Source organism: Ceratotherium simum, chromosome 3, assembly GCF_057802395.1.
Source record: "Ceratotherium simum simum isolate JZ-2026a chromosome 3, ASM5780239v1, whole genome shotgun sequence".
Classification (NCBI taxonomy): domain Eukaryota; kingdom Metazoa; phylum Chordata; class Mammalia; order Perissodactyla; family Rhinocerotidae; genus Ceratotherium; species Ceratotherium simum.
Genome location: NC_141902.1, coordinates 78,439,341 through 78,458,046, shown reverse-complemented (window position 1 = coordinate 78,458,046; position 18,706 = coordinate 78,439,341). Strand labels below are relative to the sequence as shown.

The 18,706-nt window shown below is 48.2% G+C and overlaps 1 protein-coding gene across 7 annotated transcripts in view; it reads right to left on the bottom strand.

Moving 5' to 3' along the window:
- The window catches only part of APBA2 (amyloid beta precursor protein binding family A member 2), a 230,298-nt gene that overhangs the window by 42,728 nt on the left and 168,864 nt on the right, over positions 1-18,706 (bottom strand). For all 7 annotated transcript variants that reach the window (XM_087428828.1, XM_087428827.1, XM_087428832.1 and 4 more), the window contains 2 exons: positions 6,086-6,166; positions 4,966-5,002 (listed from right to left, as the gene is read on the bottom strand). In XM_087428828.1, coding sequence (XP_087284954.1) covers positions 4,966-5,002; positions 6,086-6,166 — 118 coding nt within the window. The remainder of the gene's footprint in view (positions 1-4,965; positions 5,003-6,085; positions 6,167-18,706) is intronic.

The window sequence follows — 18,706 nt, the reverse complement described above, 5'->3', positions numbered from 1 at the left end:
CTGTTGGTCTCCATTGCACGGAAGCAGCACCAATCTTTTAGATTTAATAAGCACATTTCTGGTTTTATAGAAAAGCTAGACTTTTACATATACTCGTTCAGAGGTGGGCGACCATCTGGCCCATGTGCACTCAGGCTGCTGCCAGCTTCCACGCCCTGCAAGATGGGACATCCTGGGGATGCTCACCATTCCTCACCACTCTAGCATTCCTCACCACTCTAGGATTCCTCACCACTCTAGGATTCCTCCCCACAGGGGAGGCGGTGAGTCCTCTGTGCAATGGGCCCTTCCACAAGGTTTACTCTGCAGTGTCAACCTTCCCAGTCTGAGAGGGTCCAAGAGCGTCAATAGAACCCCGAGCTTTTTCCCACAGCCTGTCATTGGGAGCTCTTCCCTCGGATGCTTCTGATGAGAGAGGGCTGTGACTCTGAGAGGGGCCAGTACTTGAACACCTGGAAGGTTCCCCTTCAGTAGACTCCCTGGAACCTGAACAGTACATCTTCTCTATGTGGAGGCTTTTGCTCCCCTGCTGCATGCTAAGGATTGCTCAGGCAGTACAGCATGGGTGCTATGAGCTCAGACTCCAGCCTGGGTTCCAACATGGTTCTGCCACTTTCCACCTGGTGACCTCGAGCAAATGACTCACGCTCTCTGAGCCTCAGTTTATTCATCTGTAACAGCACCTACCTCTTAGGGTTGTTAGGAGGATTACTGAGTTAGTATATTTAAGACATTAGAACCATGCCTTGCTCAGGGTAAGCAACTGATTAGGATGACCTGGCCTCGTTATCAGTGGTGGTGGTGTGTGAAGGTGTGTTAGGGAGGCAGGAAACCACCACGGCTAAAAGCTCATGCTGCAAAGTACCCAGACATGGGTCCAATTGCCAGCTCTGCCCGTCAGCAGCCATGTGACCTTGGATGAGTTACCTGAACCTCACTTTTCCTGACCTATAAAATGGGGAGAAGTACATGCCCCTCCTGCTGTGTCTGACCGGGTGACCTGAAGCAGATACACAGCGCACAGCACGGGGACTGGCACACACAAGCACCTAATAAATGTGAAGATGATCTGACTTTAATTGTTACTATTATTTTTCATTGTTATTAACAACTATTGGATGTGAAATAAGGCCGGAGCTGGGACTGAAGGCTGCCCCTCATTAAGACTCCCAAACGGGGGCCGGCCCCGTGGCTTAGCGGTTAAGTGCGCACGCTCCGCTACTGGCAGCCCGGGTTCGGATCCCGGGCGCACACCGACGCACCGCTTCTCCAACCATGCTGAGGCAGCGTCCCACGTACCGCAACTAGAAGGATGTGCAACTATGACATACAACTATCTACTGGGGTTTTGGGGGAAAAAAAAGGAGGAGGATTGGCAATGGATGTTAGCTCAGAGCCGGTCTTCCTCAGCAAAAAAGAGGATTAGCAAGGATGTTAGCTCAGGGCTGGTCTTCCTCACACACACACAAAAAAAGACTCCTGAAAGGTTTCCAGCAAGTGCAATTTCTCAGACCTGGACACGGTGGAAGGCCTGCTCCTCCATCACAGTCATACTGGGTCTTCTCAGTTCTTCAGACCTTCAATCACAGGACTGAACAAGCCCTGGGGGCTCCTCTGCACCTGAAATGCTCCACAGTACGGGGCGTATAGCAGACTCAATCCCCATTTCCAGACCTTCTCCCCTGCCTTCCTGGAAAGCCAACTACTGGATGCTACAGCCGACACTGAAGTTCAGGATGCCAGCCATGTGGCACAGCTCTAGCTGATGGGAGATAGGGAGAACTCTGTCGAGGAGGTCTTCAAGGTCTTTTAAAGTTTAACTAAACATTCTGACTCACGAGGTCTCCTAAGTTCAACTAGATACAGGCGGTTTCCTCAGAGGGAATAAGGCAAGAATCATAGTTTGCTGGCTGGATTCTTCTGTGAGAGTCCACACAGAAGTCTGTGCAGCATCCACACAGCATCCAGGAGCTAGCCTCTATTGCGAGGGTACGAAACACCCATCAAGGAGGGTGTGTGGATCCTGGTTTAAGAGCTTCATGTTCCCAGAAGCCAATATCTCTGACAATCACTACACGGGTATGGCTTCCAGGATCCCCTCAAGCGACGTGTCCAGTTACAAGAGTGCCCTCCATGGGAAGCCCAAAGCTCTGGCTCCCTGCAAGGATTATAGTTCTCACATCTAGACGCAGTCTATGATATTTACTATCTTGTGTGGACATCTGCCCTCTTCTCTCTTCCTGCCAGAACGGGAAGTGGTGTCTGGAGCTATACAGACACTGTGTGACGATGAGGTAACATGCCTGAGAAGGCCAAGAGGACGAGAAACGCTGATCATGACATCATGAAGCCACTGCACCAGCAGCCACTCTCCTCTAGACTTCTTTATCCAAGACACACACTTTCCTATTTGTACGAGCTCATGGTAGGTGGTATGGTGTTACTTACATCAAAATGCATTCCTAAATGATAAAGTGTCTAATTTGGGGATAGTTTTCTCACATTCATTACACTCTAGGGTTTTTCATCATTAGGACTATCTCTGCCTGTTGCTGAGTAAGATTCTTGGTCCATAAAGGCTTTGTTGAATATGAATTCTCTAATATTAAGGGAGCTGGCCCTGGTGGTCTAGTGGTTAAGATCCAGAGCTCTCACCACTGCGGAACCACACCACTTGTCTGTCAGCTGTCATTCTGCGGCAGCTGCGTGTTGCTGGGATGCTGAAAGCTGTCACCAGGATTTCAAACACCAGCAGGGTCACCCTTGGTGGACAGGTTTCAGCAGAGCTTCCAGATCCAGACAGACTAAGAAGAAGGACCTGGCCACCCACTTCTGAAAAAATTGGCCATGAGAACCCTATCAATAGCAGCAAAGCATTATCTGATATAGTGCTGGAAGGTGAGAGGACGGCGCAAAAAGACCAGACAGGGCTCTGCTCTGCTGCACACAGGAGTCGCTAGGAGTTAAAATTGACTCAAGGGCACTAACAACAATATTAAGGCATGTGCTTTTGCTTGAAGGTGTCTATATTTTCATAACAATCAAAGGGCTTCTGTCCAATAGGAAACTCTAAATTAAGGCTGTCCACACTGGTGTGAGCTGGTCACAAGCAGCTTTAGCCAGTCTGAATTGGTTTGAGGCCCCCAACATCGTTTTGATTTGATTTGGAACAGTCTGAGCTGGTACAGAGAAGTGAGTCTTCCAGAATGCTAGCAGCTGGAGGGACAGCTCAGGGCACCCAGGCATTAACACTGCCTCCTGATCCCTCTCCACCTGTCTCCCCCGCAGGTATGAGGCTGACTCAAGGGCCAGGGGAGGCTAATGTCCAAATCGCTTCCCTAGACAGTTTGAGGGAGTTCTGTCCAAATGACGCTGTGAAATGTTGACAAGTGAGCTTCTTGGATCCACAGGAGCCTACCTCACTGGAACAGTGTGACAGGCGCAGCCCCATCCTGGCATTCTGACCTCCAAGGAAAATGGTCCTGGATGTGCTGCATCTTCCCCTATTTATGAGATGCTGAGTCCCATAAATCAAGAACCTACTCAAACCCTACAGTGGGGGGATGCAGTGGGGGTACTCTCTTCCTGCCAATTGTTAGGTCCTGAAAAATCACAACTATCATCATAACCTGTTGTGACCTGATGAAAACCAGTTTGATTCAGTTTGAATTAGCTAAAACTTGCCTGAAACCACAGCGAAACTGCTGGGCAAAATCCATTTGAGCCTATTTGAATTGGTCAAATCTATTTGAATTATATAATATTGGTTCTGACAGTTCAAAAGTGGATTTTATCCAGTTTAAGCAATAGAGAGCCAAAATAATGCTGAAACAGTCAAAACTGGGTTGAGCCAGTGAACTCACTGTTAACCAGTTTGAATGGGGTTAGCCTGGTTCAAACTACTCCTTTGAAGGCGAATTTGGGGGCTTCAGCTTCCCAGGCTGGTGGCGTAGCGGTTAAGTTCTTGTGCTCTGCTGCGGCAGCCCAGGGTTCGTGGCTTCGGATCCCGGGCGCGGACAAACACACCGCTTGTCAAGCCGTGCTGTGGCGGCATCCCATATAAAGTAGAGGAAGATGGCCACAGATGTAAGCCCAGGGCCAATCTTCCTCAGCAAAGAGGAAGATTGGCAACGGAGTTAGCTCAGGACTAATCTTCCTCACATACACACACACAAAAAATCAGGGTAGGAAAGGTTTAACGTCTTTTATTTCTGAAGATTAATTTACCTTGCTTCCATAAATATTCATATAAATTAATTACTAGCTTATTGAAAGAATTAATAAAATTTACATGGTGTATTATAACATACTAGCAAGGGCAAGAAACACCCTTCTGCAAAGAGAAAGATCCTACCTAAGAAGCTCTTCACTGTGTTGTTGGAGGACCTCCTACAGGAGCCCCCTGAGGTTACCAGATGCACATAGACAATGCAAAGTTTGCTCCACCAACAGCCAAGCTGGCATGCTCCCCACACCAAAAAGTGATACAGAACAGAGCAATCAGGATTTTTTTACTGAATGTTGAATTGCAATATTAACCCCCTCAAAAAAGACAAGAGAGTGAAGGAAAATGAAGATTCTAAAAAAAGAATAACAGCCTGAATTTGGATGAAATTATATCCATGCTAATCAAAAGTTTTAGATCATAATTAGCTGCTTATACAGACACATTTCAGTCTATTAATTCAATCACCAGTGTCATGTGTGAGGCCGTTACTGAGGGTGTAATTAGATGGGATGGTCTACTGTTCCCTAATCAATTTCCCCCACCTCAGCCCTGAGATAGGCTTATACAGCATCAAATAATCAAATGCCCAAGCACCTCGCCTCGTTACAGCACCATCTTCACCTTGAAGGTGTGCTTTCTAAACACACTTTGCAGGAGGAAATCAAAAGTAAAAGAACCCTTTGCTTTGACATAAAAATGCAACTGCCCCCTGAGAGATAAAATTCAAAGTCACTTACCAGCCACAAAACTTGGAAATGACGCCACCTTCTTTGTCTGTTAGGAAATATGAAAAAATAAAACAATAGTTGTAAGCAGACAGCCCATAAGATCTAGGCTAAAATGAGTACCATAATGTGAAAAGTTCAACCCCATGATTGACTGGCGTTCCCATGAAGTCAGCTCAATGCAGCAATCCAGTCTCATTCAGGCACCATGATGTTTGGGAGGGGCACCTGTAGTCAATTCCCAAGGGAAAACTTGAGACACAAAAGCCCATCATCTAAAACCCAGGGACTCTCATATTAGCACGTCACTGCTAGAGGGAGCCTAGAGACCATACAACCCAGTGTTTCTCCAACGGTGGGCATGAGAATTCCCAGGGTACGTCTTTAAAAGCAAGATAAAGGAGACTGGACACCACTCCATGGATAGCCATAACTTTATTTCATCAAAGTTAGAGAATCTCATCCAGACTATGTTATCCAGAAAAGAGAAATAACTTGCTTATGGCCTCAATTTAATAACCTGCATCGTGGCAATGTTAATTTATATGGGATTGTTTTTTAAAACCATGGTGTTGGTTTAGTACAGTGATTCTAAACCAGGACTTCTGTCCCCAAGGAGACATTTGGCAATGTCTGTAGACATTTTTGGTTGTCACAACTGGGGTAAGGGGGTTGCTGCTGGCATCTAATGGGTAGAGGCCAGGGATGCTTCCAAACATCGAACAGTGCAAAGGACAGCCCTTCACAATAAAGAATTAACTGGCTCCAAATGTCAGTTGCGCCACTGTTGAGAAACCCTAATTTTGAACATGCTTGTGAGATAATGGGGTAGAATGAGTTTCTGTCAAATCAGGAGAGCACCAGTGACCCCCCACGCACCAAGAGCCACACATGAACACACCATGGTGTGGGGCTAAGTCAGCAGAGAAGGGTCTTTCCTGCCTCCTCCAGGACCAGCGGCCCTCATCTCCTCCTCCTACAGGGATACCCAACTTTGCTTGACCAGACTTCCTCCCCACCAGGCACTGGGTGGGAAGAGAACATTATGGAGAGGGTGAGCAAACCACAACAGGGTGGGCAGCTCCAACATTAGGACTCTGGGTCAACAACTCTCATCCTTGGAAAAAATTACCTCCGGGGTGTTGTTATTGTCAACGGGTCCATTGAGATCAGAGCGCTGCTGCTTCCGCGGCTGTTCCAAACCATTGCAAACCTGGAAACCAGAAAGTCAAAGATAAAGACGGTGTTTTCATATGTTAGAAAAATAAACCAAGATAAAAAACTGGAGATACAATACGATATAATTTTGTAAAACGCATGTGTATGCAGGTATGTATGTGTATATACAAATGTGTGTGTGTATATGTGTGTCTGCATATATATGGAATATGTGTGCATACAGATATAATTCAATTAAACTTTTCTGCAATTAACGTGTACTTTTTTTTTTTTTTTTTGTGAGGAGATCAGCCCTGTGCTAACATCCGCCAATCCTCCTCTTTTTTTGCTGAGGAAGACGGCCCTGGGCTAACATCTGTGCCCATCTTCCTCCACTTTATATGGGACGCCGCCACAGCATGGCTTGCTAAGCAGTGCGTCGGTGCGCGCCCGGGATCCGAACCAGCGAACCCCGGGCCGCCGCAGCGGAGCGCGCGCACTTAACCGCTTGCGCCACCGGGCCGGCCTCTAACGTGTACTTTTTATACTTCTAAAAGTTATTTGAATCATATTTTCTAACTTTATTATTTATTACTTTTTAATTGTGGTAAAACACATATAACATAAAATCTGCCATCTTAACCATTTTTATGTGTATAGTTCAATGGCATTAAGTACATTCACAGTGTCATGCAACCATCCGACCATCCATCTCCAGAACATATTTCATCTCGCAAAACTAAAACTTTGTATGCATTAAACAGTAACCCTCTATTCTCTCCTCCCCCTAGCCCCTGGCAACCACCATTCTACTTTCTATCTTTATCAATTTAACTACTCTAGGTATGTCATATAAGTGGAATCATTCAGGATTTGTGTGTGTGTGTGTGTGTATGTGTGTGTGTGTGTGTGTGTGAGACTGGCTTATTTCATTTAGCATAGTGCCCTCAAGGTTCATCCATGCTGTAGCATGCATAAAAATTTCCTTGCTTTTTACAGCTGAATAATATTCCATTGTATGTTTAGACCACATTTTGTTTATCCATTCATTTGTCAACGGACACTTGGGTTCCTTCCTCCTTTTGGCTATTGTCAATCATGCTGCTATGAACATGGGTGTACAAATATCTCTTAGAGACTCTGCTTTCAATTCTTTGGGTATATAACCAGAAGTAGAATTGCTGGATCATATGATAATTTTATTTTTAAATTTTTGAGGAACCATTATATTCTGTTCCACAGCAGCTGCACCATTTTACATTCCCACCAACGGTGTCCGAAGATTAAAATCATATTTATTAAATACATAAATTCTTAGTTGAGAATAAACACAAATCAGTTAATCTACTATTAGAAAAAATAAAATGCCCCAAAGACACATCATAAGTCTTCTCTTAAAGAAGACATGAAACCAAAATTCTTTCACTCCACTTAACAAAATTTAAAGTTTAGGTATATTTTCTCTATTTATTGCCTTGTAACATCCAGAAGAGAGAAGCCAGATCCACAGCACTGAAATCACTGTCCAAATCCCAAAGGGGGTTCTGGTAAACCAGCATGTTAAGTCAAATTCCAGAACCTTCTGGAAGTAAGTTATCAAGCAGTAACAATACAATGATGATGTCAACAATATTGATAAATTACATTTATAAATAAATAAGTTGATATTTATATTATAAAAATAAATATATATTAATTTACAGTATGTTTCCTTTTTTATAAATAAACGTTATATTATTTTACAACACCCTTTCCTGTACAGGATGGCTAGTCCCACTCCTGCTTTACAGCTGAGAGGACCGAGGTTCCAGGCATTGGCGCTAACAGCCAGGTTCCCACAGGCGTCGGTGGCATGGCAAGGTGTTGCTGCCAGTCCTCTTCCCTGTTCTGGACTGTCACTCAGTCTCTCTGGGGGGATTAGAGAAAAATTAGCAGACCTGGGCCCACCCTCCTGGCACTGAGGGGAACAGGAGTGCCACGCACCAAGCAGAACATGGACTCCTAGCTGTATTCCCTCTGTGACTACAAACACCACTGGGTTTCAGAGGCCACGGGGCTGAAAGGGGATGGCTCAGATGGGAGGTGGAAAAGTGGGGCTGGGCTTTAAGGATGGGGAAGATTTGTACACAGAGGAAGAAAGGAAGGCATCGCCACTCCTGAGAGAAATCAGAGCTTAAGCTGCAGAAAGAAATGAGGCCTTCCTGGAGTGGAGGGAGTACAGGGGCACAGCCGGAGCCTAGGTGGGTCAGATGTCTGGTTCGTCCCCACTTCCTTTGCTGGAAGCCGAGGACTATCCCACTCTGAGCCCCGTGAGCTCTCAGACCATGCAGGGGGGCCCTGATCTCACCCTACTGTCCTCCTATGTCTCAGGGTGGGGCTCTGGAGATCCAGCTTGTCTAGGACTGCTGGCTTTCTCCTCCATCCTTTGCAGCCTTCCTTCCCAGGAGCTGAACCCATCCTTCCCCAGACGAGAGGGCTCTGATCCACCCGGGGGCTCTACCCAAGAGGACCCCAAGCTGACCAAGCACAGCTGACAGTGCCCCTTCCTGCAGGGCTGAGACTGGCCTGGGGACCATTCCTGTATGGGTCCCACTCCTACATGGGTCCCACTGGAGCCAGATCTGTTCCCAAACTCCTAGCTAAGTCCTCCCTCTGCCCCACTGGCTCTGCATGTCCCGCTATGGCCGAGGTACCTCATGCAAAATCTCCCAAAGGGTGCAACATGGGATCTCACCTCAAATGCTATTTCCATCTGCCCCACATAAAACTCTAATTCGGGACATCCTCCCAGACAATACAGACCTTGACTATTTCAAGGTCCACTCAGAGTACATCAATCTAACCTGGTGACCTTCCCTCGGCTGAGTTCACAGACTTCATTTCCTGAAGGCCTGCACTGCCTTACTAGGAGCTGGACGGGCACTAGCAATCTCCAAAAACCCCAAAGAAGCAAACCAACCAACCAACAAATGAAAACGGGTCAACCATACCTGCCATAGACTGACGGTGTGTCCCTCCCAAAATTCATATGTTGAAACTTAACCCCCAAGGTGATGGTAACAGGAGATGGGGCCTTTGGCATGTAATCAGGATTAGATGAGGTCCTAACAGTGGAGCCCTCATGAATGGGATTACCCCCCTCATAAAAGAGACCCCAGAGAGCTCCCTCCCTGCTTCTGCCACGTGAGGACATGAAGAAAAGATGGCCATCTAGGAACCAGGAACCAGGAACTGGATCTACCAGCGCCTTGATCTTGGGCTTCTAGCCTGCAGAACTGTGAGAAATAAATTTCTGTTGTTTATAAGTCTATGGTATTTTTGTTATAGCAGCCCGAATGGACTAAGATAACACCTCTTCTACGAATGTTACAGCTTGGGGTGGAATTTAATTTTTCTGGCAGAGAGAGGACCATAGATACTGGGCAACAGACTCTCACCAGGGCGCCAGATATACCATGGGAAAAGGCAGCACCAGGCCTGCTGCTCGCCTTGTGCTGGGTGCCTTTGGCAAATCGAAGAGGTGTCCCCTCTGGGGGACGCAGCCCATGGGGTTAGGGCTTGACCAGCCAGGGCCTGTGACTCAGCTAGGCCGATGTCAGCACCCCCATGCCAGTCCATTGGGCACCCCGGGTGGGGCCACAGTATGTAGTGACCATGGACAACGAAAGGTCTCAGGTCCATTTAGGATGGCAACTTCTCCCCAAATCATCTACAGGCTTGACATCTGCATTTTCTCTAACTCCCCCCAATCACTCGTCACCATGACAACTGCATCTCACAATAAACAGCCAGGGTTGTTTTCAGAGGCAGGGGGTGGGTTGTGTGGCTTCTCCTCGGGAGAGCCCATCTGCTGCTCTAATTTTCATCTCGGGGGGTGGTGTGGGGACTTGGCAGCTCAGGACTCAGCATCTGAAATAACATGGTTAGAGGCCTGTGTGGATTTGGGGCTCCTGGCATCTTACATGAAGATGCTATTTAAATCCTCTGTGCCCTCCCCAAGGGACAGCAGCCAGGCACACCTCAAAGTAAGATGCTGGCCAGGGCTACCTCGGTCCTTCACAGCCGACAGGGAAGGCAGGGCCGTGTTCCTCACCAGGGAACTGTAGTGGGGCATTCTCGATGTCATCGGCTGGAACCTGCGTCAGCCATCCACCCGTAGAAGGTGGCGAGTGAAACGGGAAGTGAAATATGCTAATGTGGTGGGGAAACACCGCCCATCCCCCCAGCCCCTGCCCCCGCCCTGAGGACAGAACATGAACATGTGGCACAGACTGGTCATAACACGCCAGGACCAGGGACAGCTGTTCAGGGCAGAGATGACTGGCCTGTAACGAAGATATATTAATTTGAATCAATTGCTCTAATCAATATCTTGGCTCCAGTGGTAAAACTAAAGCTAGGATTTTTTAAAGTGTCAATTCTGATTTTGTCTGCTAGATGATACTGAAAATACAGCAATAATACCCACGTTACTTCAGATGAAATAACAGCAAAAACAAGGGCACACCCCACACACTCATGTCATCTGTAATAAAAGCCGAGTGTTTCCAAGCATTCTTCTGAATGACAAGTATGTTAGTGACACAAGGAGGAGCTCAAGTCGGGGACAGAGCATCAGCTGAAAGCCAGGCAAGCGACGATCTTCCCACTGGACTGTCCCAGCTCCCCTCACGTGTCATTCCGTGTCAGAGAAATCTCGGGGCCGAGGAAAGACTCAGTGAGGTGACAGCCTTCCCCGGGAACTGTTTCATCTTCCCAGTTTTCAAAGGCGTCTGTCATCCCTACTCATTGCCTATTCTAACACAGAGGGCGTCCTCCGTCCAACTCAGGAGGGGGCAGCCGGACGGCTACACAACAGGGTGCTCCACGTGGGGCCAAGCCGAGATCAGAAAGCAGCAGTGAGACCGAAGGTCAGACTCAGCCCCCGGACGTCTTCTTTCACAAACCCTTCAATCCGTCCCCTGACATATAGGTGGTGCATAAAAATGACCACATCGTTCTTTTTCTTCTGTTCCTCTTATGAGTCATGTCATTCCCATGATATTTACCTGGAGGAGCTTGGATAAAGTACTTATTCTCATAATAGTTACCCCCATGGGGGTGACCGGACCTAATCAAAGCCGATCTGTGGTCTAAAAGAATCCTGACAAGATCCGCTGGGGAAACCAGCCCATCAGCCTGTCTTTTAAAATCTCCAGGCGCGCCCGTGAACAGGAGCGGGCAGGAGAGTCCCTCCTGCGCTCCCCCTCCCCCATGTCCAGATACGTCATGAAACACACCTATACTAAAAACTTATTCCTGGTCTCTCTGAAATTCAAGTTTAACTGGGCCTCCTGTACCGTTATTTGCTAAATTTCGCAGCCCTATGGGGGGCTGGCAGGCTGCTCCCTCCACTGAAGCCCCACGTGGCACACTCTGGGCCTGGCTTTGTCCTCTGCATCTGGTCTGCTGAAATCTCCTCCACCATTAACCACTGGGACCTCTACCTTACCATCCACTCTTTTCACAGAGCCCTATAAAGGGCAGGCGGTGCCCGGGGTGCTCAGCCTAGCATTTCAGAGCAGAAGCATATGTTTCTCAACCGGCCTTTGTGTTTCAGCCCTTCAGTGAAGCACTGTCCACAGGCTGTGTCTACACAGCCAGTCCTGACCGAGTACCTGCTGTGTGTCCCGCATTGCACTGGACGGGAAGATGCAAGCAACAAAGGTCTCGACCCAGGACAGCTCCACGTCCGGTGCGGAGGCAGAACTCAGCAGTGCTGCTGGCCTCAGACCCTCTGTGGGGCGAGCCAGGGCATGAACAAATACGTGTGTGAGCAAAGGTGGTCCCTGCGCAATCAGGCCTGAGGGGCTGGAGAGGTGAGCCCAAAGGCCAAACCATCAAGGTTTCGGCACTGTTAAATCTTTTTAATCTAAGTGCAACCAGACTCTTGTGCACTGCTGGTGGAAATGTAAACTGTTCAACTGCTCTGGAAAACAGTCTGCAGTTCCTCAAAAAATTACACATTTGACCCACAATTCCACTCCTAGGTACAGACCCAAAGGAGTTGAAAACAGATGTTTACACAAAAACTTGTACACAAGGTTCATAGCAGCTTATTCACAATAGTCAAAAGGTAGAAACAACCCAAATGTCTGTCAACAGATAAATGGATAAACAACATGTGGTATATCCATTCAATGGAATATTATCCAGCCATAAAAAGGAATGAAGTCCTGATGCCTGCTATAACATAGGTGAACCCTGAAAACATTAGGCTAAGTGAAAGAAGCCAGACACAAAAGGTCACATAGTGTATGATTCCATTTAGATGAAACGTACAGAAACAAGCAAATCTATAAAGAGAAAGAGCAGATTTGCCATTGCCAGGGGCTGGCGGGGAGGGGAGAACAGGGACTGACTGCTTAATAAGTATGGGGTCTCCTTTTGGGGTGATGAAAATGTTCTGGAATGAAATAGTGGTGGTTCCACAAGTACTAAATGCCACTGAACTGTACACTCTAAAATGGTCAAAATGGTAAACTTTATGTTATGTGTATATCACTATAATTTAAAAATAATGGGAAAAAAATGACCAGAGCCCTCTAAGGTCTAAAATATGTTACCTCCGCCTATGACATGACTTAGCACTGGACACCTGCATGAAAGTCAGCCACCAGCTTGTGCAGGACTAACCCTCCCTCGACGGACATAAAGACCAGGGGAGACGGCAGCGGCATGACCACAGAGTCTTCTCTCCCCGTCACCTGCCTCACACCCCGGGATGTCACACACGGATTCATTTGTGGGAGAGGAGGAAGTTCCACCCTTAAAGCAAAGCATGCTTCACAACTGGGGAGTGCTCTGTCTGGTTTTGCTCAATTCTCAAAGAAGAAAAATCTACACTACCCCTTTCTAACACAAACCATGGCTGGTGGCCAGCCTGGCTGCTTCTCCCATAGGTTCTACAAACTTGCTGCACACACCTGCACATTTTCCACCCCGCTAATTTAGAGGTGAGCAGCCCTGTGTGAGCAGAGTTTAATGACAGCGACCCTCCAAGGCAGAAGAGCAGCCTCTGGGCGTTCTCCCGTGAGACCCTGACTGCTGCACACTCAGCCTAGCACCCCGCACACACCTTCTGAGAAAACTAGCTTGACGTCTGAAAAATGAATGAAACAAGGGCAAGTGAGGCAAGAGAAAACCAACGACCAATACTAAGCTAATATGAGAATTCTATTTCAATGGTTATTTCTATATTTAACTTCCACGCATCTATATAGGCCACCGTTTCCAGCACGGAGCTGCTATGGCCAGCTCGCAGCTCTCCCACTGAGAAGGAGTTCTGCGATTCACTCAATAGTATTCATTCTTTTTTTTTTTTTTGTGAGGAAGATCAGCCCTGAGCTAACATCCCTGCTAATCCTCCTCTTTTTGCTGAGGAAGACTGGCTCTGAGCTAACATCTATTGCCCCAAAGCCCCAGTAGGTAGTTGTACGTCATAGTTGCACATCCTTCTAGTTGCTGTATGTGGGACACGGCCTCAGCATGGCCGGAGAAGCAGTGCGTCGGTGCGCGCCCGGGATCTGAACCTGGGCCGCCAGTAGCGGAGCGCGCGCACTTAACCGCTAAGCCACGGGGCCGGCCCAATATTATTCATTCTAAATAATAACAAGTTTAGACTCAATGGAACTGTCTAAGGATGCAAACACTAAGTCCTATGATTCATAAATTGAAAAACAAGTTTAACCAGCTAATATGTAAAGAAGAGTCCAAGGATCCAGTTAGCTTCTTTAAATCTACCTCTTCAACTTTTGTGAATATACAAAATAGAATATATTTGGGTTTCCTAAACTAAGGATAAGGACAGAGAGCAGAATTAGCCGTTATTTCAATGGTATATGTGACAATACATTTTTATTTAAATATCAACAAAGTATGACCTCATCCATTTTACTATAAACCAGTAGCATGATCTATGTAAAGAGCCCAACAGTTTTAATAAGATGGTGTCCATGCCCTCTTTGGCCCCTTCCACTCCTGCCAAGGTGGGATCACGTCTGTTACTGGAAAGACCTAGAAGGAGAAAAGGGAAGATACTCTCTTCTCACTCAGGTCGTGGCTGTCCTACTCACGGCTCGTTTTAGTCCTGAATATCCTCCTGGAACCGCCTAGAGATGTGCAGACCTGCCACCTTGTGACCACACACCAGTGTCCACAGCCTCAGGTAGGTGTGGTCATCTCATGCCTACTGTGGCTACACCAAACTAGTTTTGATTAGCCCAAAACAATTTTGTTTGTTTGACACCGGTTACTCGGGTTCAAACTAGCTCAACTTGGTTTTAGATGGTTCCTATTGGCTCAGGGCAGTGAATGAGACAACAGCATTTTTTTAATTGTGGTAAATATACATAAAATAAAATTTGTCATTTTAACCATTTTTAAGTGGACAGTTAAATGGCATTAAGTGCATTCACAATGTTGCACAACCATCACCAGCATCTATCCAGAGATCTTTTCATCTTCCCCAATAGAAACTCTGTCCCCATTAAACACTAACTCCCCATTCCCCCTCCCCCTAGCCTTGGCAACCACCATCATCCTTTCTGCCTCTAAGAATCTGAGTGCCCTAGGTCCCTCATATAAATGGAATCATACAGGATTTGTCCTTTTGTGTCTAGCTTATTTCACTCAGCATAATGTCCTCAAGGTTCATCCATGTTATAGCATCTCTCAGACTGTCCCTCCTTTTTAAGGCCAAATAAAATTTCATTGTATGTAAAAGCCTTTCCTTTTGTACTTTATTACTATAACTGTGGCACAGAAATCAATCCTCTCACAAATACCAAAAATTTACCAGGCCATAATCCCTGAATATGGGCCAAACTGCCCATATTTTAGGTGACTTGGAATCCTTTGGGTTAATTCATTGTTTCATTCTTCTTGGGGTTGGAGATTAAATATTAATGAGATATTAGTCAAGAAAAACCTTGGGCAGTAATTCCTCTCCATGACATCTCCCATAATTTGCAAATTCAATGCAGCAAGAGGAGCCCTGACCCACCACTGTTCTTGTTTCTAGAGTGGATTTTGAGGACTGGTGAACGGCTGGATTATCCCTCTTTTCTGGAAGATCAACACTCATATTTCTAAAAGTGGCTATTGTGCTATCACTTACGTACTTGCCCATTGAATGAATGAATGAACGAACAACTGAATAAAGCAGGGAATAGATCACAGCAAGGAAGAGCTTCTATTTTCAATGACTAGAAAAGAAAGAAGAAGAAGGAGTGGCCAAAGGAACCCAGAATCACCCGAGAGACCCGGCTTGGGTGTGGGGTGGTCTGGGTCTGAGCCCGCCTGAGGAAGACACTTGGGTGGGCCAGTCTGCATCAGTGTGCATAAGAGTCAACAGCAAGCAGACCCAGAGGCACTGGGAGTGAAGGTCGGGAACAGAGGTCTCCCACCTGGCATCAGGGGTTGCTTTGAGGGGAAGCAGGAGACCCAAAGCCTGGGTGGGAAGTGTCAAGGCAGGGGTAGGGCTGCATCAGAAATGAGAGTGGGCAGGTCCTAGAGACAGAATCAGAGGCCCCTTTCATGTGTTTGGGCCAATTAAGAGGGCTGACCGAGGAGGGTGAATGGGCAGCCCCCTCAAACAGTAACATCCCTCCAACCTGACACTGTGCCCCAGCTGCTCTCCTGAGCAGCATCCCCACGTCCAAAGTCTAGCTCAAGATCACTGACCGGCATGGCCTGACTGCACCCAGAGCAGGACTGGGTGGCCAACCACGGGGCAGATTCAGCAGTGCATCAGCACCAGGACAGCATATGGCCATCTCAGTAGATGTCTCTTAAATGGGCGGGGACCAGACACAGGCCTGGACCTTGTGCTCGCTACTGAAACCGGAGGAGATGGGCAATGAGATTCTGTAAGGCCAGATCTAGACATCCTTCAGCTCCAACAGTTTGGGCCTTGGCTTGGTCTCAGGTAAAGAGAGACCAGCTTCTTTTCTGTGAAGGTTGAGGATAATCAGCTAACAGACCCGGGCTTGGTAAGTTCTGGAGCCCACCATCTATCCTGGGGACACCATTCTGTCCCATACCTCCTTTCTCAAGGTTTTCTGAGTTGTGCTTAGTTTTCCTGAGCCATCCATGGTAATAACTGTTGCAGGATTGGGAATTATTCTTCGTTAGCCTCCTATTACCATAGTCCCTTGTCTTTTTTACTAACTGATTAGCATTGGCCGTGATCTGAACACTTTGGGGTGAAAACCCCGTGACCGCCATCGCCACGCTGTCACGTCTCAGGCGAGTGCACCATCTGTGACATTACGCATCTCTGAGTCTCGTGTTCAGCAACGTGGCCTTTTTTCCTGAACAGAAGATGTTTCTAAAAATTCTTCCACGGAGCCCTGCACTTCCTAGGTAATGTCATGTGACTAACCAATTTTGTCAGCTAGATGTGTCTCGAGCCCCTGGAACATGTGAGGGACTAGTGGGAGGTGCTGCAGGATCCCGAGGACGGGAAATGCACATAGACCCACTCCCTGACTCAGTCCTGTACCCACCTCGCTCATTCATGGAAATCTGCCAGAGATGCACATCACTGGCAAATCAGTGCAATTCAGTTCAAGCTCCACACGTGGTGGGCATCCTCTCCCTGCTGGCACCTCCTCACACCCCTCCCTGCCTGTCCTTATAGACGCTGCCCATTGACCCCCTTCCATCCTCATACATGAACTTCTGCCCTTGCAACCCACCAGATCTGCTCAGGCGCCTCCCAGCAAGATCACCCCAACTGCCCTGCTGCATTTGGCCTTCCTGACATCCCTGCCCCTCAGCTCTCTCCTGGCTCCCCCTCCCTAGGGATGGCCCTTCTCTGTCCCTCTCTTATCACCATCCTCCCCAGGTCCTTTGCCTTCCACTTGTCCTCTTTCAGGGCTCTCGGTCCCATCACAATCCCAGCCCCCCGCTCCATGCTGAGGATGCACACGCACCTCCACATTCAGCCCCACCTGGTCGGCTGCCTTCCCAGGCCTCCCTCAAAGTCCCTGAGCTTCTCTGCCTATCACCCATGCTGGAGCCCATTCCAGGGATCCTGCGGAACTCGGAGGCTGGGCGGGTGCCTCTCCTGAGTGCCCACCCCACCTGCATGGTGGAGTTGCTGCGTGTCTGTCTCCCTCCAGAATGAGGTTCGCAATGCAGGCCTATGTCATTCTCATCTTTGCACCCCCAATGCCTGGCACATCGCAGGTGCCAGTTTGCATGGGTCCTGTGGCAGGAATGCAGACACCAGCCAGCCCAGCCCAGGAAACCAGGAGCTTCCCGGCAGGGGAGAGTGAGCTTTGAAGGAGAGTGGGAGTTATGTGCCGAAACCACAGGTGAAGGAGAGAGCTTTGGTCAACATTTGGAACTAGCGAGAGAGCAGGGGTCTGAAGCCCAGCTCATGTGCCCGGAAGCAGGGTTCTCAGTTAATTTCCCATTAGAAATTGGCTGTGAGAAAATCAGGACAGCCCTTGGAGATGTGTGGGTGTCACCCTGTCCCCCAAAATCAGGGACTCCAGAGGAGAAAGGGACTGAGGATGCCCTTAAGAGGGCATGTGAGAACCACCCCCCAAGGAATCCCTGCAGGGGAGAGGGCACATCTGAGGGAGGCCTGCAGAGAGAGATGAGCTTGAGGACCCCTCGGGAGCTGCCCCTACCCCACCTGTCACCTCCGCCCCACCAAGCCTCGCTCAGGCTGCACACATCTCACCCGGCTTCAGTGTGTCCCTGGCCAGTCCTGGTCCTTCTCTCATCCTGCCTCACAGTGTTGGCTTCGTCCCTCCCTTGATGTCACTTCAGAGGGCAGGGATGCCATATTGCTCCACTGGTGTCCCCAGTCCTGCCCAGCATGGCCCTGGACCCAAACTGTGTGCAGGGCCTCGCCCAACTGCCTGCCCTCAGTCCTGAAAGAGATTCCCACAGACTTAAAATCATCATCATCAGGGCATGTTCCATGTCCCTTACCATGGTCACAGGCAGTGATCCATATCAACCCTGCTCTCCACAGCCCCAGGAGATGGATGTTTGTCAGTGCAGGTAACACGTCCAGAATGTTCCAGAGCCAGGAGCTGCTGCAGCAGGCTGGGGTCCAGGCTTCCTGGCTCTGGTGTCTGTGCTCTCAACCACCGCACTCACTCTTTCTCCAAGGGCTGGGGTGGGGAAGGAACTTTCTATGTTACTATCAGTGGAAGGGCTTTACATGATTTTCCTGGACAATAAAAACAGTCTTTCAGAAACCCTGGCTTTAACTAGATTTTAAAAGCACTGAAGCTATCCCGGATTCCTGCTAAAGAAACTGCTCTGTGACAATAACAGCCACCTCTGGTCATACGTTGCCAAGAGGCTTCAAAAAAAATCAAACAAGGCAGTTGCGCTGACTCGGCAAATGGGCCCAGAGAAATCAAGTTTGGAAGCTCTGGCAGATCAAGTGAGGGGCTGACAATCCCAAGGCCATACCAGCCTGGATTTCGTTTTTCAGAGTGGTCCCAGGAATTAGTAACAGGTGCAGCGGTCACCTGTCATAGCACTGGGAGTGGAGGAGGCTGGGGAGGCTACACAGGAGCCCCCAGGA